Below are 25,840 nucleotides of genomic sequence, written 5' to 3' on the forward strand. Positions count from 1 at the left end.
GAGGCACCCCATGAAGACCAAGAATTCTCCATAGGGCATCCCGATCCACTGAATCAAACGCTTTGCAGAGATCAACATAGGGTGCAAGCAGCCCCTGCCGGAACTCTCATCTGCGCTCAGTGAGGACCCGAAGAGCAAGGATAGGTCAATCATTGAACTCTTTGGTGTAAAGTGTGACTGCTCTGGGCACTAGTGCTCCAGCAGATGGTGGCAAACCCTACCAAGAATTATCCAAGCAAAGACCTTGCCTGGCATTGAGAGCAGCATCACCCCTTGGTAGTTGTTGCAGTCCTAGCGATCCACCTTCCCGTTCCAGAGAGGGACAACAAGGCCCCTCCTCCAGTCAGCTGATTGATGCCTGTGTTCCAGGCAGAGCACAGAACTACATGCAACGACATGAGTACAGCATTTCCACCAGCCTTGAGAAGTTCAGCATGGATGCCACAGATCCCTGGAGCTTTACCCCGTTTCAATTCAATCGGTTCATCGCAGCCTGCTTCCACAAACAAAGGTAGATCGCAGTTGATTGAAGGGTCAGCAATAGAAATAGTGACACCCCTGACATTCAACTCAACAGTTGGTGGATCAGCCTGGCACAGCCATTCAAAGTAACTGACGGAGCAGATCTTTACTTCCGACTCCTTTGTCAAGATTCCACCATCCTTCACCCTAACTGCAGTACACTGAGGGATGGGCTTGGAGGAATGCATTGCGTGAATTCGCCTGTAAGTCGGACGAGAACCACTTGACCACTAGTGATATGATACCCCCCTCACAGATTCCTGGCACATAGGCCTCCTTGTCCACCATCAGCGCATGTTGTTTTGTGTCAACTCCCTGAACAGCTCAGCTATGCCATTAAGCCTGGCCCTGTGACTCTGGTCCATGGTATCCTCCAGTGTCCCTTGAGAAACAAAATTCTTCTTCGCCCCACGGTGAGTTCCCAGACATCTACTGGCAACATTAAATATGGTAATCTTGCAGGCACTCCACAACTCTTCAGGATTCCGCAAAGTACCCAGGCCCACGAAATCCTCACTCAGCCAGTTCGCAAACTCCTCAGCTACCCTCTCATCTTTGAGCTTCTCAACATCTAGCCGAGACTGGAATGGTACCATTCTCCCAGATTTAAGCTGCAACTTCAGAGATGCCACAACAAGCCTGTGGTTGGTATTGAGGAACTGAGCACTCTGGTAGACCCTGCAGTTCTGTATCATACTCCAGTGACCATTAACGAGCACATGGTCAATCTCCTTTGCCACATCACCAGCGTTGGAATACCAAGACAAGCGATGAGCCGATGTGCGTTGAAACGATGAACCAGCCACCGTAAGTCCACGACTTCTTGCAAAGTCAAGGAACTTGGTGCTATTCTGGTTCAGTTCCAGACCCATGGTAACCAACAAGCCTCATAACCATCCCTATCAGTTCGAGTTGATGCATTGAAATCCCCAAGTCCAGAAGAGTATTCTCACCTGAGGCACTGATCAACCACAGACTCGAGTGTGGCATAGAATACATCCTTCACGGTGAGATCACTCGCCTCAGTCAGAGCCTGTCCAGAGAACACGTTAACGACATCCAAGGAGTGATGAATCCTTTGTCTCATAATACGCTCGTTGACCGGTATTACCTCAATTATCATTGGAGGCAGCTTAATGAACACAGCTACAGCAACTTCTCGTAGTCTGGCAGATATGGGAATGGATTGTGCCTTTGATGATACAAGCATGAGCTTTCGCACACTGTTAGAGCATGCCCTAAAGGCCCAGTCACACCTTGACGTTTTAGCCAGCAATGGCAACGCATTAAAATGTATGTAAAACGCCGGCTTACATTGAACTTTTGATGTGTTTTTTAAAGATTCCGACGTATTCATAACGACTTGGTCTTATGCATAACGTATAAGTAATGGACACAGAACGTTTCGTTGTGTTATAGATAACTTATACCAACGAATGCTGAACCTGTTGTCAGCCTTCACAACCTATGCCCAACGATAGTCTAACTTATGCATAGCGCGCTGCACGCATCGCCGACGATGACGTGGCGTAGGTTATGAAAAGGCTGCCGCACAACGATTGAAATCATAACCACCGCAGAAATGGAAGTGTCAACATCGCAGTCACACCTTGGCGATCTTGCCAGCGTATGCCGACCTCTGAAAAATGCGTCTAAAACGCTGGCGCACGTCGAATACGGTATGGGTAAGTTTGGTATGCGTGAATAGAACGCTAAAGTACGCTATCATACGTCATATTAAATGGAGTACGTCTTGTAATTTTAAACATGTTGAAAATTTTACGACGTACTTGCCGTATGACACATGCTCCGCATGCGATGGGAATAATTTGTACGCACGATATGCGATCGTTGACACACATCGACACACGTTACTTGAAAGGTACTCATAAGTCGAAACACGTCAAGGTAATGGTTAGAGTCAGTGTTCCAGACTCCGGGTTTTTTTTTTTTTTCTTCGGTATGACGGTGTTCAGTGCTCAGTGCGGTTCTGATTTAAATTGTTGAGTGGCAGCCTATTAATCATATTATATTATAACCGCACTAGAAATCGAAGTGTCAAAATCACCATCATACCGAAGGAAGGAAGAAAAAAAAAATAAAACCAGGGAGTCTGGAACACTGACGCTAACCATTACCTTGATGTGTTTCGACTTATGAGCACCTTACAAGCAACGTGTGTCGATGTGTGTCACCGATCGCGTAACGTGAGTACAACACGTTACTCATAGGTTAGAAATAAGTTTCGGGTACGCCAAACATTACCTCGACGTGTTTCGACTTATGAGTAACTTACAAGTAACGTGTGTCGACGCGTGTCAACGATCGCGTGACGTGCCTACAACTTATGGCCAGCGTTAAGCGGAACGTGTGAGTCACACGCTGGCATAAGTCTTAAAATTTCAAGCATGGAAAATATGAGGACAACCGAAAAGTACAACGTTTAAAGCCAGCCTACAACAACGTATGGCAGTGTTTTTCAGCGTGCTCTCAATGTTATCAAAACTTAAGGCCCGGTCACACCTTGAAGTTTTAGCCAGCGATGGCAACGTATTAAAATGTATGTAAAACGCTGGCTTACGTTGAACTTTTGATGTTTTTTTTTTTAAAGATTCGGACGTATTCATAGCGACTTGGTCTTATGTATAACACATTGGTAACGGACACAGAACGTTTCGTTGTGTTATAGATAACTTATACCAACGAATGCTGAACCTGTTGTCGGCCTACACAACCTATGCCCAACGATAGTCTAACTTAGGCATAGCGCGTTGCACGTATCGACGACGATGTCGTGACGTAGCCTATTAAAAGGCTGACGCACAACGATTCAAATCATAACTGCCGTAGAAATGGAAGTGTCAACATCGCAGTCACACCTTGGCGATCTTGCCAGCGTATGCCGACCTAAGAAAAATGTGTCTAAAACGTTGGGGCACGTCAAATACGGTATGAGTAAGTTTGGTATACGTGAGTACAACGCGAAAGTACGCTATCATACGTCGTAGTAAGTAGAGTACGTCAAGAAATTTTAAACGTTCAAAATTTTACGACGTACTCGGCGTATGACACACGTTCCGCATGCGATGGGGATAAGTTGTACACACGCTATGCGGACGCTTACACACGTCCACAAAGGCTACTTATAAGCTACTCATAAGTCGAAACACGTCGCGGTAATGTCTTTCTTACGCGAAACTTATTTCTAACTTATGTTTGACGTGCTTTGAACCAATTCTTTACGTAGTCCCAACACACATCGATGTATGTAGACGTATTCCAATGACGTCTTCCGGTCGACAAAAAAAATAAATTAACGTGTTTCTAGCTTACAACTGCCATATAAAGACGTGTTCCCAGCGGTTTTGGGAATTGGTATATAAAAATGGTGCTCATATATAAAAATGGGAACCCAACAGTGTTTTCGAGTCCTTTTTGAGTCGATGTCCATGTCAGCAGTAACAGTATCAGTATCAGTATTAGTAGTAGTTTGTTCATGTTGGCAGTAGTAGGTGAGTGTGAGGGGGAGGGTGTGGGTTATGATGAATCGTCTTTGCGTTTAACGATTTAAATGATAAACTCAACGATTTAAATGGCTGCATCTCCACTATTGAAAGTAGACGCTTGCGCTCAACAATTGGATTTTTTTTTTTTTACACTCAACGACTTTTAAACGGTACCACTCAGCTATTTTCATTGTTTACAATGAACGATTTAAATTGCTGTCACTCGCCTTTGTTTTTTGACGCTGGGGTTTGGAAATTTGAAGCGTTTCTTCTGAACGTGTTAAAACGCTCAAACTCGACTATTTTAAATAGACGCTGCCGATGGACAATTGGAATCATAGCCAAGCTAGACATCGAAGTGTGAACATCCTCGTCATGCCGAAGAAAAGTTTGAAGAATGCTGCAAATAAGTGTCCTGGCCGTGGCCGTGGACGCTGACGCAAGGACGATCCGTTATACTGACGTCTTTCAGCCTATGAGTAACTTAAAAGTAACGTCTGTCGACGTGTGGTAATGATCGCGTAACGTGCTAACAACACGTTAATCATAGGTTAGAAATAAGTTTCGGGTACGCTAAACATTACCTCGGCGTGTCTCAACTTATGATTAACTTACAAGTAGCATGTGTTGACGTCTGTCAACGATCGCAGACCGTGCATACAACTTGTGGCCAGCGTAGCGGAACGTGCGAGTCATACGCCGGCATACGTCGTGAAATTTCACGCATGAAAAAATTTGAGGACAACCAAAAAGTACAACGTTTAAAGCCAATGTACAACGACGTATGGCAGTGTTTTTCAGCGTGCTGTTAATGTTATCAAAACTTACCCATAACGTATTCAACGTGTGCCAGCGTTTTAGAAAAAAAATTCAAAAATCGGCATACGTTGGCGAAAACGTCAAGGTGTGACCGGGCCTTTACCCATAACGTATTCGACAGAGTACCAGCGTTTTAGACAAATTTCCCAAAAATCAGCAGAAGCTGGCTAAAACGTCAAGGTGTGACTGGGCCTTAAGGAAGATATTTAGCTATAGGACCATCGCAGATTTGTCCTGTGGCCAAAATGACGGCCATTTTCCAAAATGACCGCCACCGGTTGTTATTTTACCAGTCGCTCAGTTTCTAGACCAGCTAGGATATTGATTCTAGTGGCTAATCGTACATTTTCAAGGATGAGGAATGCAGTGGTACTATTTACAACACGCTAGCTTTGTCCTGTGGCCAGAATGGCCACCACCAATTGTTATTTTACCAGTAGCTCAGGTTCTAGACTACCTCGGATATTGATTCTGGTGGCTTATTGTGCATTTTCAAGGATGAGGAATGCAGTGGTACTATTTTCAACATGCTATAACTACTCTAACAACTACCTAACTACATATATCTAGCTTTCAGGGAAATAAATAATAGTAAAATTATAAACGCATTTAATATTGGTGGAGTTATACATGTACATGTTTTGAAACTGTGACATATTCAACTGTGACAACTGTGACATTAGAGTACAATGCAGTCTTCGCAATGTTTCCTTTATAATATCTGGTAGTTTATTTATACGAGCACAAAGTTCATGAGATTATGCTGTATCTTGCAAATCAATAGTGCATGGTCCCATTGTTGTTTGACATGTTAGTGGTGAGGGCAAGTCTACGACAGTCCTTCCCTTATTAACCAGGTAAAGCCTTCCATGGTAATATTACAGGTTTTCAATGAAATGTAATGTTAGTTTCGAGAACACAGTCCACCACAGTGGCAAATGGCAGTGCACTGAAGTGCTGCCTTGACACATTTGCACTGTCCTCTGCACCCCTTTTTGCATCCACAGCGTATGAGTTCTCGACAGGCCTGGGTCGCTTCTGGCAGTGTGGTCCAGTGAACTTCCCATCCACCTGTGTCCTTCTTCTTACACCCCCAGTCACCTGGGGATGTGAGTTCTGGGACTGCAATCATCATCTGTCCCCAGAAGTGACCAGCTTGGTAGGCAGCCCTCTTTGTATGCTGAATCAGTGCTGCTTGTGTTGGAGGGAGTCCTTCAATGTCTCTACCTTTCTGGGTGAACAGCTGATTGCGTGCCTGATTGACTGATTCCAGGCTGCTAGTGCGGTCATAGAGCAATACCACGAATCGCTCCAGACTCCATCAAGTTGTCTATGGTGTCTGGGGTGGCAGCCAAGGCACAGAAGGCTCTAGTGACATCATCAAAGGCTAGATGATTAAAGCTCTGGCTAGATGAACTGCATCATTGTCGCATCATGCTCACATGCTTTCACTAATGCAGCACCAACATCCTCATTGCACAGGAGCACCACATCACGACCTTGCTTGTGAGCGTTCATGTCTGGGAAGTAACCCAGTATTCTGTTCTTGAGTCTAGTGGAGTGTACACGCCCCGTCACGTGTGTCCCAGTTGTTCCAGCCTGGTACTGTACAGATTCACCAAGTCTGTTAGCTTGAACACTGATGCAACCATATTGTCCAAGCGCACTTCCTCAATATAGGCGACAAGTCCAGCTAATGCAATTCCATGGTTAACAGTGTCTACATTAGATTATTGTGCCTTTGTGTCCCTCGCTTTATTGCAGAGAGGCAAAACACTGAGCATGGTACTTAGCCTCTTGGGCAATGAGATCTCCAACACTGAGTTTGGATAGGAGATGTTTGTCCTGTCGTTTGAGGGCACACTGCCTCAGATGAATGTCAAGTTCGAATGTTTATGCATTACGCAAAGCATCTCTTGCTGCAGATTTGCCACAGAAGAAGCATGTCTCTGTTGAATGAGTTTCATGTTCAATGCTCTGACGGGTGAACTTGTGGGTTTCTGGGTCATCATCGTGGTGTGTTTTCCTCTTTTCAGCCCTCTGAAGTTTTGTTTTGTTGTACTGCAATCTGCAGGAGTCATGCCATTTGGCTTTGTGAACCCGGAATGCTGCCTCGATGCCCTGACCCTCATCCAGTTGTGACAGTTTTAGTGTTCTTGGCAGGCAACTGATCTTGTCGAATGCTACAAGATGCTCAGCTATGGTCCTGTATCCTGCCCCATCTGTGCCACGTGCTGAATTATATGGACATGTCAGCATCTCATCTGTGTTTTCCTGACATAGAACACATTTGTTCCAGTCTGTGGTCAGCACTGTTTACCTGATGAGCTGGGCTCATCTGTCCCCAGAAGTGACCATCCACAAAGTTCTTATGGTCTTATGTTTCCCCAAAATTCCCCCAAATATTGGCCGAGTAGCACCACCTTGTATAGTTTGGCCATTGTCCCTATGCACTATGCTACTTTAGAACAGTATCTACTAGTTATAATATGAGAACAGTATGTACTAGTTATACCACCACCACTCTACCATAAGCTGAAATCTCCAGGAAAATATATGTTGGCTGCCACCACCGTCAGTCCAGGTCAACTGAAAGCATACAGATTAGGCGTTGTTACAAGGTGTACACAAGTACACAAAAGCTGTAATAACAACATAGATTATAAATCATTGTAGTGGGGCAGATAACAGCAATTTTTGAGAGGAATCGTGCAAATGATGATACAAGCATCAACTTTGGCAAATTTGTTCTCCAGGGGATTCCAATCAAATCTGCCTGATTGGCCATTTGAAAATCCAAATTTTGAAAAATTTGAAAAAAAAAATAAAATAAAAAAAACTTCAAAAAAGTCAAGATCACGAATCAATGTTGGATGCTGGCTGAGATTGGTGAATGTTTCAGAAACATCATCAAAGACGTTCCAAGTCTGCCATGCAGTTTTCTTCCCTTTACCGCGGAAGGCAGACACGACGTCACATCCAGTGAACGCATGGAAGTATGGGATCCCTCGAGCTTTCTCAGGCCCTATTGCAGAAACTACCTCATGGACTGGAATCCATTGTGCCTTGGCTCCTTGGCCAAAGGCAATCCACATGTTCTCAAGACCTAGTTCCTGTAAGGATGGCAGTACAGATATTGTGATGACTAGTACGTCCGTATCATTAGCCTTAATGATAATGGACTTGCCACCATCCATCGTTGCATCCCTGGCGTGTACAAATATTCGAGTGTCAGCTTCTTCATGACAACATGGAGACACAGCATCCAGTGACTTCCTTGTGTTGCTAATGGCATCTTCTCCTTTTGTGACAATGACTGTGCTTGTCGTCTGTGCTTCACACATCTTTTCCGCAAGGAAGTGAAACAGCTCAGTCTTGTTGCTGTCATCTTGAAGAAAGCTTCTCCAGTTAATTGGGGTCTTACTTACTGGTTCCTGTCACTCTTCTTCTAATTCCATGCCCCCTTTTCGACCTTGCCTCAGACTTGACTTCTTGTACACACCAAACACTACGTCCACCCTCTCGTACCTGGCACCATAGGATTCCACCTTTGGGATGATGTCTTCTTCAGCATAATCATCAAATATCTTTGAAGTGCGTGGAGGTAGGGCATTGATAAGTGCTGAGCCATCAATGATGACTGCATCTCCCCTAGGTTCTCTGTCTGGGATGTCCACTTGTGCTTCAAGAATTTTAGCCAGCTGTGACTTCAAATTTTCTTGTTTTTTTTTCTTCAAATTTTTCAAAATTTGGATTTTCAAATGGCCAATCGGGCAGATTTGATCAGAAATGCCAAATTTGATGCTTGTATCATAATTTGCACGATTTTTCTACTATCGACTACTCCACTTCTTCTTTCGGCTGCTCCCGTTAGGGGTTGCCACAGCGGATCATCCGTTATGATCCGCATATTGATTTTGCATAGGTTTTACGCCGGATGCCCTTGGTGACGCAACCCTGGTCGCCTCTTACGACACGGGGATAAGGATTGGGTTTCACCATGATTCCGGGCTGCCCTACACCCTCTCAGAGCGCGGCCCAGCGCAGAGCAGAGCTCCCGTCCTCAAGCGATCCTCCAACCCAAGCCTCCGAGTAGCCGGATTACAAGCGCACGCCACTACACCCGGTATCTACCATCTACTACACTATTGTAACGTTATTATGATGTTCTATGTGAATATGCAGCAAAATATATGAATACACAAAAACATAATTATGAGGTCAGCACACAACTCATGGGCTGATTCTGAAATTCTAGAAAATGTGCATAACTCCACTAATATTTGATGGTTTTACTATTATTTAATTCCCTGAATGCTAGATATATGTAGTTTGGTCGTTGCTAGCATGTTATAAATAGTACCACTGCATTCCTCATCCTTGAAAATGTATGATTAGCCACCAGAATCAATATCCTAGCTGGTCGAGAACCTGAGCTGCTGGTAAAATAACATCCGGTGGTGGCCATTTTGGAAAATGGCCACCATTTTGGCCACAGGACAATTCTACGATGGCCCTATAACTACATATCTTCCTTAGGGCATGATCTAACATGTGCCAAAGTTCATGCCTGTATCATCAAAGGCACAATTCCCCCAAATATTTCACTTATCTGCCGGACTATTGGGCATGGTAACCATCAGAACGACCAGACCAATAGTAAGTGTAACCACCCGCCATGATCTCGCCACTATCCGGTCTCCAAACTTCAGAGAGCATTGCAATACCGATGCTCAAACGCTTGAGCTCAGAGGATAACAGAGACAAGTGATCTGTTCGGGATAGGACATGGCAGGTTAGTCCTCGGAGACCACCATCTGGTGGACAACACCTCATCACCACCCTGACACACACCACCGCAATCCAACCTGAAAAGGTTACCCCGTGCTTTTCCTCCTAACAAAGAGTGACGGCTCTGAAGGCTTTTCCCCAATCTCGTCATAAGGTGAGCTGCCCTGCGAATGGCAGCTGCACAGGAGCTAACTCCCATGGAGTGAGTTTTCAGTTTTCTTTGCATTTTTAGAGCATTTTACGGAGTGAAGGGTTTTACGGTGGCCGGAGTGCAAATCCTGCCACCAACCTCCTAAAAAAAGTAACCCACCTGCAGGAGGACATCTGCCCTTTGACAGGTTTTGTTTTTAATCCTGCTGTGTGTCCATATCATGGGGTAGATTGTACCATAAACTAAAATTAATAATATATTGTAGATGGATTTAATCCAGACCAAAATAACAAAATATGTGAAACATTCAGCATTTTATTACTTTTCAAAAAAATTGCAGAAACATGAAAAAAAAACATTTAAAAAAAAAGAAGTAAAAACAGGGATGAAATCTAAAAAACAAACAAACAACCAGACAAGGTAGGATTGACACCACATTATGATGCTACAATACGACAACAATCCTCTTCTGGTTTTGCATCACAAATATCCTTTGAAGACGTTCCATCACAATTCCACAACAAAAGTAAAATGTCAAAAGATATCATGATGCTAAACCAGAATAGGATTGTTGTGACATATTGTGGCATCGTAATGTGTCATTCTTCATTGTTATTCTTTTTCTTCATCCATCACAATCGCACAACAAAAGTAAAATGTCAATAGATGTCGTGATGGTAATCCATAACAGGATTGTTGTGTTGGATTGTGGCATCATAATGTGGTGCCATTCCTAGCTTGTTTGTTTTTTTTGAGATTTCACCCCTCTGTTTTTACATTTTTCTTAAAATGTGTTTTTTTCTTGTCATTATTAACAACACACTGCTTCCTCATGTACAAAGTATGCAATGGAACTGTCTCCAATTTACAACGCCATACCCAGCATTTGTTACATCTTCGGCCAAACATACATTCAATGCTGTATAATAAACCACAGGTTATAGGTCATGTGGAGGTGGGTGGGTTCGTTCAGTTTCGTTGTGCAGATCACCAATCTAAACGAAATTCACCCTGTACATTCATGAGAACACACCATTGAAATTCCTACTTGTTTCCATATGCACAAGTTGACACACCGACAGTTATTACCATTTGAAATTACCGCCGTGAAGTGGGCGTGGCATGCTTGTAATCGCGGAGGAAAGGACCAGGAAACAACAAATCAAGATGGTGGCGCCCATGGTTGTCGAGTGATTTTGAGTGATTTTTGGTCTTTCAACAACCAAATATGCGTTGTTTCATACACTTGGGCGGGGAGGATGATGAGAAAGTGACGCAATTCACGGAAAAGAGCTGGCGTAAGGTATGCGAGTGTGCGAAGACTTGGTGCGACGCCACAGATAGTGATACTATCAACAAATGCCGTTTGCTGAAACAAATGAAACTGCTGCCAATGACTGATCCTCCTGCGGATGCCGGCTGTCACCGGTTCTGCTATGCGTCGTTTTGTAACAAGGATCATATAAAACGCACTGAAGCCAGGAAAAAGGAAATCAGAAGCCAGCACTACTGCAGTTTCTGCTAGAGCCAGTGAGGTGGTGGGCAGACTAGAAGAAGAGGGGCACTCATACAAAATACGTAGAAAATCCCTCAAACCTCTGTAGAATGGGTGGTTGGCAAATCAGCTGGTGTACTGCCAATAATTTGTATCATATGCCAGAAAAAAGGCAAATTCATCCGTGTCAAAGGAAAATCTCAACGTGATCAGTTGTCCCTGGCAGAAAGCTGAGGAAAAATGCTGAGCAGAGGAGAGATGAACGTGATGTGAGAATAATGACAACTATAAAGGATAAAGACTGTGTGGTGCTGGCAGTTTGTTATCACCATAAATGTTATAATGAGTATGTGAATGACACATACCATAGACAGAGTGAAAGCAAACTCCAAACTCAGAAAGTGAACTATAACTCAACATTTGACATTTTCTGTGATAAACTAATCCAGGTAAGACTCATTGATGGAAAGCAATCTATACATATGAAGAAGTTGTGTGAGATGTTCAATGACCTACTCAGAGTATGCGAAGGTCAGGATAAGGCCAACTACCAGGCAACAAGACTGAAGAAAAGACTGCAGGAACGGTACCCAGACATGATTTTCTATCGTTCACCAAAAATGTCTGAGAGCGAAGTGGTGTACATGAAGGACATTGATAATGATTCCATTACTCAGGCTGCTGTTGTAGACAGTAGCTCTACAACAGAAACAGTCAACTACAGAGGATGAAGCCAGCCAGGGTCCACAGCAGGGTGACTCAGACCTCAATTTACATGTTCTATACTCGGGAGCACTCATGGTGAGGGATGACCTGAACAAACACCAAAGTGTGGACATTACATGACCCGACTTGGAAATGGTGGAGCTAGCACGAGAGCTTATACGGGCAACTCGTACTTCGAACTGGTCGAAACACTTTGCGATCACGAGAGCGTCAATGCCCTGGCACTTTGCATACGATCACCTAAACTATGCAAGGTACTTACCCGTTTACTGGCTGGAAATGGCCGGGCTAGAGCACTTCCACCTAGACACCTATCAAGCGTTCATGGACGGCAAATGGACTGCCCAACGGCATACTCGTTATGGATTTAGTAGTGTTGCGTGTGATCAGATCATAGAGAAGACTTTAAATAGGGACAGCAAGACCGGTGGAGGCATCATTGGCTACACTCAGAAAAGCACAGCTGTGAAGAAGTGGATCCTGTCCCAACCAGCACGTGCGGAAATCGCAAGAAAATGTGAGTCCTTGGCGGGTATCCACGACGAGCCCCGAACGAGAAAGGATTTGGATGTGTCGAGCTCAAAGAAGAATGAAGCAGTGGTGGTACAAGTGATGGACACAGTACTTCAAATGATTAACCCTTTCTGCAGCGCTCACCTTGAACTCGTCAATATTAGTTCAGGTGTCATCGCACCGCCAGCCACTTCGGCGGACTTGATGAACGCATATGTCAAGGGAGAGAATGTTGTGCAATTCATGCGTGATCGGCTTCTCTCGGGTGAGGTCCCATTCTTCAGTCCGATTTTGAAGGCCAAATTGGCAACATTCTCGAAGGCGCGAGGCAAGTCAACGACTCCCACCAGCAGACGTCGAAGGTTGAAATTGCAAATGAACGTCGTCTTTTCACACGACTGCTGTTGATTGGCGAGAAAAGCAATGTTCCACTCCACGATCTGCTCGCATACCCACTGGTGAACATATCTTTCCCGCTGGCATCCGGTGATGGTTCGATTGCTAAGACGGACAAAGCCAAACTCCGCAACCATATACTGAAACTGTGGCCCGATTGCCGTGTGGACGCTCGGCCTATCCAAGGTGCAACAATTGTGGATGGAATGGCCGTTATTCAGGCGATAAAGGCTGGTTCACTGCCTAACACTTTCGGCAAACTGGAAGAGATGGTGCTGAACATCGTAGTGGCCAAAGCACGACATAACCAATCTTCGAGACTGGACGTGGTGTTTGATACTTACCCAAGTATCAACATCAAGTGCCTGGAGCACGCCAGACGAGCGGGCAGGGCGGGCGATCTTCAGGTGCGAACCATCTACGGACGTGATCAAGCCCTTCCAAAACAGTGGGCCAATTATCTCCTGAGCGGAGCCAACAAGGAGGTGTTGATAGAGTTCATCGTCGAATCGTGGACGAGAAACATCTCTCCATCAAAACTGGGTGACATGCTGTTGTACATCAGTCATGCTTGCAAATGTGAGAAAATCAAGGCGTCGAATGGTGTCATGACTGTGTCGTCAGTACCTGAACTTGAATGTGACCATGAGGAAGCTGACACGAAGCTCCTGCTACATGCCGCTCACGCGGGACAGAATGAAGAGTCGGTGCGCATAGAGAGTTTCGACACTGATGTGTTTGTGTTGGCATTGGCTCACTTGAAGTCGATTTGGGTGCGAAATTTCCATCTGGTCACAGGAAGTCCCAAGGACATTATCGTCGTTGACATTAGGAAGCTGACTAATGCCCTGGAAAGTTATGTTTGTGATGCGTTGATAGGTATGCACAATTTCACGGGGAGTGATACCACCACTGCATTCCACGGTAAGGGCAAAACAAGCCCATTTGACTTGATGATGAAGAGTCCCCATCTCATCACCTGTTTTGGGAGCATTGGTCGAGAATTCACGCTAGATTAGAATATCATTCACGACCTGGAACAATTCATCTGCGCCATGTACAATCAGCAGACCATGAAGAGTGTGGATGAGGCTCGCTACAAGCTATTCTGCAGCCAGTCGCTGGGAGAACAGAAGTTGCCACCTACAAGCGACGCTCTGATGCTGCATACAGCATTGCAAAAGAGTGAACGATCAGTCTGCGATCCACCACCGCACGACCGAGAGGTTTATAGAAGCCCCTTCTCCTACATTTCACGTATGGGTGGAACGCAACGGAGCACTGATTGTTCACTGGCTGAACAAACCACCAGCGCCGAAGGAACTGTTAGAGGCGACGAAATGTAATTGCAAGAAGACGAAATGCGAGACCAACCAGTGTTCTTGCCGCTCAAAAGGACTGTCCTGCACAGAGTGCTGTGGGTGTCAAAACTGCACCAACGATGAACAGACCCATGCAGAAATGGAACTTATGGATGATGAAAGCGGAACTGACGATGATTCCGACGACGAACTGTGAATGTGGGTGTCACACTGCTTTTGCGGTGGTGATCTACTACACAGTAGTATTCAGGTTGGTTAGTATGTAATAGTGGACTTGAGTTTTGTAATAAAAGTTTTGTAAAACTTTTATTACAAAACTTGAGTTTTGTAAAAGAGCCTAGTTCAGCAAACCGCTTCAGAGCAAGAAATACTGGAGTTCTAAGACAGTAATCCTCTTGTGGCAGTTCTACTTTTCATCAGGCTGAGTCGCGCAGTCTCTTTGTCTTTGATTTAATCCGTAATAGCCAATGTAACTGTCTAATAGGTACTGTAACTGCCTTTAATAGTCAATGTAACTACCTTTAATAGCCAGTGTGGCTGCCTTTTAAGCAAAAAGTTACTTTGGTCAACTCGAAGGCCTGTCTGGTCGGTCCAGACGTTTTCGGCTGATAAAAATATGTAACTGCTTCGGTTTATGACCTTCAATTATAAACATCTTTAATAACAGTGAATAGGGCTCTGTATAAACATATTGTATCATTTTAAGACCTCACAAGAGTTTTCATTGACCTACATATCAGTCTATCCTTGATTCTTCATTTCTGTGTCAAAATCGTGCTTTAATGTTCGGTGTATCTTTAATTGTCAAAAATGACCAATTGTGTCACATCCTCGATGTGGAAACAAGTGGATTTGGACTCAGCGTCTAAAATTCTTTAAGTATGCCACATTTCATTCAGATTGGTGATCTGCACAACGAAAATCATTTTCTGAAGGTAATGGCGAGTACCTCCACATGGTCTATTAGCACAGTTGGGAGAAATTAATCATTCAAAGAAGAAAATATATATAAAATAAAATAAAAAACATAAAAATGCACAGCCTACCAAGAATTGCACGACATCCTACCCCACCGAATTTTCAACAGAGATGCAACAATGAATAAAAGACAAAAACTTACGAGACTTGATCGCAAATGGAAGTACTGTATGGGCAGGAAATGGCCCAATTGTGCTCACTTTAGCTCCAAAAAAAATCAAAGCACAGGAAAGGGTATGTATCCATAGATCTTGTGGTTTGCCAACCTGAAGAAAAGGAAAACAAAAAGTTTGGCAGAGCAAAAAATAAAAACTACCTTTGATCAAGCAAATTCCATATTTTCTGGTGTATAAACCGTGGCCGTGTATTAACGCACCCATGTTTTTCACCCTAAAAATAAATGAATATGTTGATCATTATATTTTCTGATCGAGATCAAAATATGTTTGTACATCAACTTTGTATGGAAAAAAAGTGATGAGGTATCAACATACTTACTCCCATGTTTCCTTTATTTTTCTCATCTAGTGTAGTAGATAGTAGAAAAATCGTGCAAATTATGATACAAGCATCAAATTTGGCATTTCTGTTCTGCAGGGCTTTCTGATCAAATATGCCCGATTGGCCATTTGAAAATCCAAATTTTTAAAAATTTGAAGAAAAAACAAAAAAAAATTCAAGAAAATTTGAAGTCACAGCTGCCTGAAATTCTTGAAGCACAGGTTAACATCCCAGACAGAGAACCAAGGGGAGATGCAGTCATCATTGATGGCTCAGCACTTATCAATGCCCTACCTCCACGCACTTCAAAGATATTTGATGACTATGCCAAAGAAGACATCATCCCAAAGGTGGAATCCTATGGTGCCAGGTATGAGAGGTTGGACGTGGTGTTTGATGTGCACAAGAAGTCAAGTCTGAACTCCTAGGCAAGGTCGAAAAGGGGGCAAGGAATCAGAAGAAGAGTGACAGGAACCAGTAAGTAAGACCCCAAGTAACTGGAGAAGCTTTCTTCAAGATGACAGCAACAAGACTGAGCTGTTTCACTTCCTTGCGGAAAAGATGTGTGAAGCACAGACGACAAGCACAGTCATTGTCACAAAAGGAGAAGATGCCATTAGCAACACAAGGAAGTCACTGGATGCTGTGTCTCCATGTTGTCATGAAAAAGCTGACACTCGAATATTTGTACATGCCAGGGATGCAACGACGATGGTAGCAAGTCCATTATCATTAAGGCTAATGACACGGACGTACTAGTCATAGCAATATCTTTACTGCCATCCTTACAGGAACTAGGTCTTGAGAACATGTGGATTGCCTTTGGCCAAGGAGCCAAGGCACAATGGATTCCAGTCCATGAGGTAGTTTCTGCAATAGGGTTTGAGAAAGCTTGAGGGATCCCATACTTCCATGCGTTCACTGGATGTGACATCGTGTCTGCCTTCCGCGGTAAAGGGAAGAAAACTGCATGGCAGACTTGGAACGTCTTTGATGATGTTTCTGAAACATTCACCAATCTCAGCCAGCATCCAACATTGATTCGTGATCTTGACTTTTTTGAAGTTTTTTTCTTTTCTTCAAAATTTGGATTTTCAAATGTCCAATCAGGCAGATTTGATTAGAATCCACTGGAGAACAAATGTGCCAAATTTGATGCTTGTATCATCATTTGCACGATTCCTCTCAAAAATTGCTGTTATCTGCCCCACTACAGATGGTGGATGACATTGAGCAAATGAGAGAGTGAATAGAATAGAGTGAGGGTGAGCAAGATCAGAGGAGCAGATTTTTAGGACACGTGGGCTGATACTGTCTGGACCGGTTGCAGAATCAGAGGCGAGGTTCGCAGCAAGCTCTCCACTTTGTCAGAAGAAAGGGACACAGAGTCCAGAGACAGTTGGGTGCGACTGGGTGAGGTTGGTACAGAAAGCGATGGTTTTTGGACACAAGATTTAGATGCAAACACTGAGGTTAGGCATTCAGCCTTTTCACGTGCAGTATCAGCAATGTCGCCATTTGAGGTAAAGGATGGGATGGAGGGGGAACATACACCAGAAAAAGAGTTGATTAGATGCCACTATGATTTGGAAGAGGGAGAGGTTTGAGAGTTCAGACTTGAGATAAGAAAGATGTTGTTTTCTGGCTCTCCTGAAGGTAGACAAGCACTTATTTTGAGCTTTATGGAAGGAACTGAGATTACCCTCAGTTGGGTTTGCTTTCCATGAAGCAAAGGGAAGTTGTTTCAGGAAAACTGCCTCACCACAAGCTTCAGTGAACCATGGGTGGGAGGAGGCGTAGGCCAAGTGAAGACGAGAGGGGATAAATCTGTGCATGAGAGAGAGCAAGTTTCTTTGAAAGAATTCCTAGGGCGAGTTGATGGAGAAAGTAGCATTGGGAGACCAGTCGAGAAGTTTGATGGCTGCTTGGAGACCTTGCTCGTCGGCCTGAGAGAAATGCCAGACTCGACGGAGCTGTGGTGGTTCTGTGATAACAGCCAGAGGGATGTCCACTTTGACAAGCACGTGGTCAGAAGAACAGCAGATTTTTCAGGGAAATTTGTCAAAATCAGATCCAGAAGAGATGGAGTACCGTTGGTTGAGATCCGGGTCGTGAAGTTGACCGATTGAGTCAGTACCAATGAGTCGCAGAAGTCTTTTGCTGAAGTGCCATGACAGGTGAGAGAGGTACCCACACCCAGCCAACTGGCATGATGACAATTGAAGTCACCACTGTGGAAACCGGATTATAAATGAAATATAATAATCATGTAAAATGCAATATTAACTTAGTTTAGTTCTTTTGAGAAATAATTTAATAAACATACATGCTGACAAAGCTAAGTATACATGCTGAAGAAACCAGTAAGAAAATACACACATGATCTTTACTTTAGTTGTAAACAACCTTTGTTAAATCTTGTCTATTTAGTGAACCATTGACCTGTGATCATGTAGTCAGCAGGGCAAAATAATGACTCTCTCCTACCCTCCTCACACCCCTCTCCTTGAAGATGAAAAACAAACAAAAACCTTTATATGTGGCTTATTTGAAGTCAACAAAGTTCCATCTGATATCTTGTTAAAAACTGTAAATAAACACTCAACGTACTATGTAGTCTTAAGTCTTCAGCTTGCAACCATGTAGCTGGCTGAGGTCTTCCTTCCGTGCACGGAAGTGTCTTTTGTTTTACGAAATAAATGGCTTGTATATGAACTTGCGCTTCTCTGTCTTGAGGTAGCAGGTAACTGCTCCCACACCATATATGAGGAAGAGAGAGTTCGGATGAGAGGATAGAAGTTGGTCTATGTTTTTGGATAGTGAGGTGTAAATGGAGTCATCACTGTTTGGTGGATGGTACAGTACACAGGGAGTAACCAGGGAGAGATACTAGGGAGTCAGAGACATCTTGAGGGAGGAAGGTTTCTGTTAAGCACATCATGTCTGGTTTGTCAGCGGCAACTTGTATGGAAAGATCTGTAAGGTTTGAGTGAAGGCCCTGGATACTTGAGGTCCACACTGTTAATGAAGAGGGAGGGGAGGAGGCTATGGGTGCAGGGGAGGGGAAGAGTAGGACAAGGGAGGGGGGGAGGTAAGGAGAGTTGTTGAAAGAGTGTGGGGGATTGCATAAGAGCTCGGGGAGGGGGCCAGAAGAGGAGGAGAAAAGGCTCTGTGGTGCTGGGTTGAGGTACAGTGGGGATTCATAAGAGAGGGCTCAGAAGGCAGTTGAGGACTTGAGGAGGTGGAGTGATGAGATGGAGGAGAGAGGGCAGGGGAAGGAGGCAGCTTTGTGGATGTGAGGGGGGCAACTTTGAGAAAGGTGAGTGAGGGCGTGAATTGAGGGAGAAGGGTGGGTGGGGAGAGTTGAGGGAGAAAGGTGAGGGGGGAGTTTTTCAGAAAGATGAGGGAAGCTTGGAAGAGGAAGAGTGTAATGGTTGCTTTGAGAGGGAGGGGGTGAATTGGCACTGAAGTCGGAAAAAAACAATGGTTGATGGATAGCGAACATTCATAGCAAACTGGATATTTTTAAAAAATTTTAGTTTGGAAATGCGATTGAAGATGTTTCTTGAGGGATGAAATAAAGGCGAATTAAGAGATTGGAGAGAAGAAACGTTGTAACAGTTGGACTTTTTAGACAAGGTATGAAGGAAAGGTCGAATTGAGAGCAGTCTTGAAATAGAAATAGTAGCGAATTATGATAGTCATGAGAACCACACGTGTGAAAGAGGAAGCATTCATTATAAGAGTCCGTTTTTATTATTATAATAATTATTATCGTTATTATTATTATTGATAAAGATTGCATAAAATTAGGGAGAGGAAAGGTTGAAGAAAAAATTGTGAGGTGAATGGTGAATTTGGATCGGTAAACGCAGAGGGTGGAAACAGATTACGTGGTTACGGGAGAAGCACGTGGTTACGAGAGGGGTATTGTCAAAAGTGAATGAATGTATTTATTTTTATTTAACAAGGATTGCGTAACATTCGGAAAGGAAAGGTTGAAGTAAAATTGTGGAGGTGTTTGGTGAATTTGGATCGGTAAACGCCGAGTGAAGCTGATGGATCGATGACAATTACCAGGAAGAGGGGAGAGACACGTGGTTACAGGAAATGTATGGATATAAAGCATACAAGGAAATTTTTTTTTTTGATGGATTTTTGAAGATTACGTAAGATTAGGGAATGGATAGTGGTAGGAAGAAATCGTGAAGGCAATGGTAAGAGTGGGAAAGAAGGAAAAGGAGAATAAGGAGAATAAGGAAAAGGAGAATTAAAAGGAGAAGGAAAAGGAGAAGAATGAGGAGAATAGGGACTCGTGGGTATGGAAGGAGAAAGGGTTGTTGTTTTTTTATTATTGATTTAAGACAACAAACAGAGGGTGTAGTTGGGAGGGAAGAGATGAGAGGTGTTGGGAAAGTGGGGGAAATCGGAATTGAAGGTAATCGGGAGAGAATACAAATAAAAACGATCGTACACCTCGACAACAAGACGGGAAAGACGTAGGCCTCAAGGAACCCGGTCAAGGCGCTGTCACACCTTGACGATTTAGCCAGCAATGGCAACGTATAAAAATGTATGTAAAACGTTGGCGTACGCTGAAAATTTGATGGTTTTTTTAAGTTTTGGTCGTATTCATAACGTGTTGGTAGTATGCATAACATATTACTAACGGGCACAGAACGTTTCGTTGTCGTTTCGTTGTCTTATCGATAACTTATACCAACGAATGCTTTGCTTGTTGTCGGCGTTCACAACCTATACCCAACGATAGTTTAACTTAGGCATAGCGTGCTGCACGTATCGCCGACGATCATGTGGGGTAGCCTGTTAAAAACCTGCCACACGCCGACTTAAATCATAACCGCCTGAGAATTGGAAGTGTCAACCACGCAGTCACACCTTGACGATTTGGCCAGCGTATGCCGACCTATGAAAAATGTGTCGAAAACGCTGGCACACGACGAATACGGTATGGGTAAGTTGTGTATACGTTAAGAGCACGCTGAAAAACGATGACGTACGCTGTCATATTTCGTGGTACGTCGAGAAAGTCGTGAAATTTCAAGCATGCTGAAAATTTTACGACGTACTCGCCGTATGGCTCACACGTTCCGCTATGCTGGGAATAAGTTGTAGGCACAATATGCGATCGTTGACACATGTCGACACAAGTTCCTTATAAGTTACTCATAAGTCGAAACACGTCGAGGTAATGTTTAGCATACCCGGAACTTATTTTCTCTGTCAAGGCACATTTTCTTTTTTTCTCCTTGGCTCCGTGAAGGCACGTGACGAAATATCTGAAATTGTTGTTGTTTTTTATATTATTTTTTTTTAGTCTATCACGAATTTTAAAATATATTCAAACATTTGCTTTTAAGTTTCGACGTCGACGTGACAATATCCTCAAACAGAAAATATTCACAGAGGAGGAACTAAGAATAAGACATGAGCAAACCGAAGAGGCAATCGGACGTGACGTAATGGCACGTGACGAAATATTGGAAGTTATTGTTGTTGTTTTTTGTTTTTTTTTAAAACGCTGCCAATACGCCATTATACGGTAGCTGTAAATTAGAAACACGTTCAGTAAGTTCTGTGGTCGTCCGGAAGACGTCAATCAAATACGTCTACATACGTAAATATGCGTTGGAGGTACGTTACACATAGGTTCAAAGCACATTACTCATAGGTTAGAAATAAGTTTTGGGTAAGCTAAGCATTACCTCAACGTGTTTCGACTTGTGAGTAACTTACAAGTAACGTGCCTCGACGTGCATCAACGATCGTGTAACGTGCCTACAACACGTTACTCATAGGTTATAAATAAGTTTCGGGTACGCTAATCATTACCTCGACGTGTTTCGACTTATGAGTAACTTACAAGGAACGTGTGTCGACGATAACAGCGCCTTAAGACAATGTTGACGAAAACTCATAAAATAGCATGATTTTTGAAACAAAACCGAACTAGGAACACACAGTAAATATGTCGGTGAGAAAATAAACAGTTAAAACGAGACATATAACGACCGTAAACTTAACTTTGAGAAAGTCGGCAGAGACCCCCTGAGAGAAGCTGCCGTTGCTCCAAACCTAGAACCGGAAGCTAGGGTATGGAGTGTATAGTGTGCAAGCCCTGTGGGAATTTATCACAGTATGGATCTCACCACATCAAACCGAACCACGAGAAGGCACGAGGTGGGAGGGAGGGATGACCTTGGTGCACAACTGCAGCCAAACAAACACGCCGGTGTGCTGTTTGCTCATGAGCACAACCAATCAGCCAGCAGGAGTGAAGCCGGACACGAGGTCAGTGGTCCATGTGCTCATTGCAAAAGCTCACGAGACCGTTGCTGCCTGTCTCCCACCATTCCAAAGCGCTCCACTGTTACAAAGCTCCAGACGCTGCGAGAGCTGGATCTCCGGATCACCTCCAAGATCACCATCGAGTCGCATCTGCTTCTCATTCCTTCGATCTTTCCTTCTCTCTTTCTCGCCTTCTCCCGATCGCTCCTCACCTCACCTCTTTATGGCAAACTCGCAATGTCAATCTCGCAGCAAGGCGACACTCTCTCTGAATCCAAAGATTGACCACAACTTAACCATTGGTTGAGAGCACCGGTTTCCATAACAAAACTTTCACCCAATTCGTTCACACCGTGTAATGCCCCTGTTGACCAAATCCTTCAGCCTCAACACCAGTCATCTTCAAAGTTCTGTTGATGATCCATCTCGATGTCACGATGCCAATAACGCATACCGATGTCTGCACGAATCCTTTGTCCCACTGAAACTCGAGTTGCCTTTTGTCCCCAAATTATCAGAATAATGTCTTTAACACAAAACTTAACATTTCCAATCGTATAGGATTTATGAATTTGTCACAATTATAAGATTATAAGTTACACAATAACTTATAAGATTCAAAAAAAAAAATAAAAAGGAATTAAAAAGGTACATGTGGGGAGAACACGCGAGCGAAGAGGAACAAGAGGGGGTTTTCTCAGCTTGTGTCGGTCAGATTATTCTGTGATAATTCTGATTATTGATTTACAGTAATTTCAAAATTTTAATTTACAAAATCAAGTTGATAAATTATAACAATATAATTTATAAGCTATATTGCAAGTTTATAACTTTTAAGGTTAAAAAAAATATCTAAGGAGAATGCACTAGCAACGAGAAAGAGACTCAGGAGCGTCCAGAACAACACAAAAAAGAGAGCGGTTTGTGAGTGTCATCTGGAGTGAACGTTCTGAGAGATCACTTAGAGAGGAGTAAAATGCATACAAAGCTGAGCGGCACATTAAAATCGGAGTGGCGATTGGGAAACTAGACGAGCGTGCTCAAAGCTGACAAAAAATTTTTTCGTGAGTACCAAACCATTTCTGCTGGTACTCATTGGAGAACCTAATTTTTTTCTAAAGTGTGAACCCCTGAATATACACTCGATCTGCAAGTGTCCTCGCTAAAGACTAGCTATTGTGAATAATTCTTATTTTGATGCAAGACCAGGTATTGTTGTTCTTTTGTGTTTAATAGCATTTTTAGAGCTGCAAGGCTCGATATACACCACACACCGAAAGTCCGGGTGTCTCCGGATTTATTATTTATTTAATTTCCGCACACGGTTAACAAAACGCTGTACAAACTCTTAACCTGAACCAATTTTCTAAATTTAAACAGCAAAATTTAGCTTAACAGCAGTTCTGACTGCTGAAAAAGTGATCATTTGGAATATAATTGAAATTCAGCATTGATCGTTTTTAAGACCGATATTTTTCTTTTCCCCGAGTATTAACCGCAACCCCAACTTTTACCTTTTTTGTTGATAAAAAAGTGTGGATTATACAATGGAAAATATGGTACACAAATGAGACTTACCTTAAACAGTTTTTCCAAAGAAACTTGGGGCAGGTTGAGTCCCAATGGAAGGCAATGACAGTTGCTGAATGAATCAGGTGTGCACACAAGGATGTACAATGCCTGGGGGTGAGGGATGGTGAGAGTTTGATACTGTTAAAATATATTTATTGCAATATACATTGTTATAATACAAAGCACCACTCCTAAAACAAGAAAAATAAAAACAAATAAATGAACAGGAGGAAGTAATAACCGCCACAATCATTCAGACTCGTGCATACAGGGGTGGTGGGGTTAGAGACACTGTACTGACATTTTATTAGTCATGAGCACATTACCTGTATGGTGATTGCGCGTCTGTGTGTGAGACACACACACACACACACACACACACACACACACACACACACACACACACACACACACACACACACACACACACACACACACACACACACACACACACACACGTTTAGCTTCTGCAAGACAAACAGAAAGTACTAGTCACCTGCTTTCATGATGCGAAAACTATCAGAACAACTTTACACACAACGGCACAACAAAGTATGCAAAGTATATAATTGGCATATCTGCAATAAATTCAACATCCCAGTTCCAGAAAACTCATGGAAACACGAACCAAGGGCAATCACTGAAAATAAGGACATTATGCTCACGTACTGTATGACCTGATAATCCCATCAAACGTGAACATAGAAAACAAAGCCTTGTGACTGGACATCGTTCTCAGGAACCAAAAAAAAAAAAAAGACAGCATTTCTGATTGAGATATCAGTACCCAGCAATTATGGCTTAAATAATGCAGAAATCAAGAAAAGGACCAACTACCAGGACCACAAAAATGAGATCAAGAGATCTTGGAAGCTGAAGAGCATCAAAATTGTACCAGTGATAATTGGAGCAACAGGAATGATAAAGAACCTCGCTGAGATTTTGAATACCACCCCCGGGAATATTAACACAAACAAACTACAATTGAAGGAAGTCCGGGGTTCAGTGGCGATCCTGAAAAGAGCCCTCAAACCAAAACTCCGAAAACAACAATGTTGAACAGCTTGGTCCATGAACTGTAATCCCTTAACAAATCGAAGGTGGATACTTGGAGTCCTGGGAGGACTTTGTTCAATCTCCTCAAACCCACAAATGGAGATAAGCAATGACACGCGCGCACACGCACACGCACACGCACACGCAATAACCACCCGCCAAGCCTCAATTATGATTATTATTATTTTTGCTTATAAGTTTGCTGATCATTGTCCATAATCGATTTTTGTAACTTGAGGAGCACTTGGACAGATGTTTCCTTATCCCCACATAAAAAACATAAATATGGAAATGTTGTGAGTAGGAAGTATTCATGTTAAGAGAATGTATACAAGTTAATAAGTTGGAACTTTTGGTTCCAGTTCTTGAGCGATGGTGGTGGTTCTTTTCAGGGCCTCTGCCAACTTTCTCAAAGATAAGTTTTCTGGTCGTTCTTGTCACATTTTCACGGTTATTTTGTTATCTCTGTGTTTCTAGTTTGGTCTTGTGTTAAAACTTGTGCTGATTGGTGAGTATTCGTTGGTCTTTTCATATCAGGTTTACTGAAGGAATATCCTTCTTCCCGTCTTTGCACACAATCTTGTTTGTTGTATTTTCTCCTTATCTCCTTCAGTTTTTATTTTCTCTACTACCCTTCAACCAATCCTTCAATTCCCTCCCAACTTTACCTTCTGTTTCATGTCTTAAAATATTTTAAAAACAACAATAATCTTTTCCCCTCTCATCTTTCCCTCCCATGACCACGTGACTTCCTTTACGAATTCTTCCTCTTCCTTCTCCTTGCCTTTCCACATTTCCAAACCCACTTTGAAGAAAAAAAAAAACTCATGAAAGTGAGTGGTGAATACCTTCACGATCAAGCTCTTCCTTCACTCTGCCCACCCCCCCCCATTCCCTAACCTTCAAAAAAAAAAACAAGAAGCTCTCAAGATGTTTTGACATCCTCTCTCTACCATGCTCTTCTTCTTCAAAAACCTGAGTTGAACTCGACCTTTCCTTCATCCAGTGTCGAAAAAATCCACCTCTTTCACAATGCTTCCTCTATGCTCTCAATTCTTCTATACTCCATTCATCCTCCAACGTATCTCTGACCTACACATTTTAAAAGTCACATTTTGCAATGCTTGTTCGTCTCCCATTACTAATCGTTCTATTTTTTCCAACGTTGGTGCAAATTCATCCC

At 43.1% G+C, this 25,840-nt stretch overlaps 1 protein-coding gene across 4 annotated transcripts in view; it reads right to left on the bottom strand.

The window, feature by feature from the left end:
• TRANK1 (tetratricopeptide repeat and ankyrin repeat containing 1) overlaps positions 1 to 25,840 on the bottom strand; it is a 149,321-nt gene that overhangs the window by 83,591 nt on the left and 39,890 nt on the right. For all 4 annotated transcript variants that reach the window (XM_085897817.1, XM_085897815.1, XM_085897816.1 and 1 more), the window contains exons 7-8: positions 23,608 to 23,709; positions 15,362 to 15,485 (exon numbers count right to left, since the gene is read on the bottom strand). In XM_085897817.1, coding sequence (XP_085753943.1) covers positions 15,362 to 15,485; positions 23,608 to 23,709 — 226 coding nt within the window. The remainder of the gene's footprint in view (positions 1 to 15,361; positions 15,486 to 23,607; positions 23,710 to 25,840) is intronic.

This window comes from Eptatretus burgeri, chromosome 10 (genome assembly GCF_056783735.1).
Source record: "Eptatretus burgeri isolate ZD-2024b chromosome 10, Ebu_testis_v1, whole genome shotgun sequence".
Taxonomy (NCBI): Eukaryota; Metazoa; Chordata; class Myxini; order Myxiniformes; family Myxinidae; genus Eptatretus; species Eptatretus burgeri.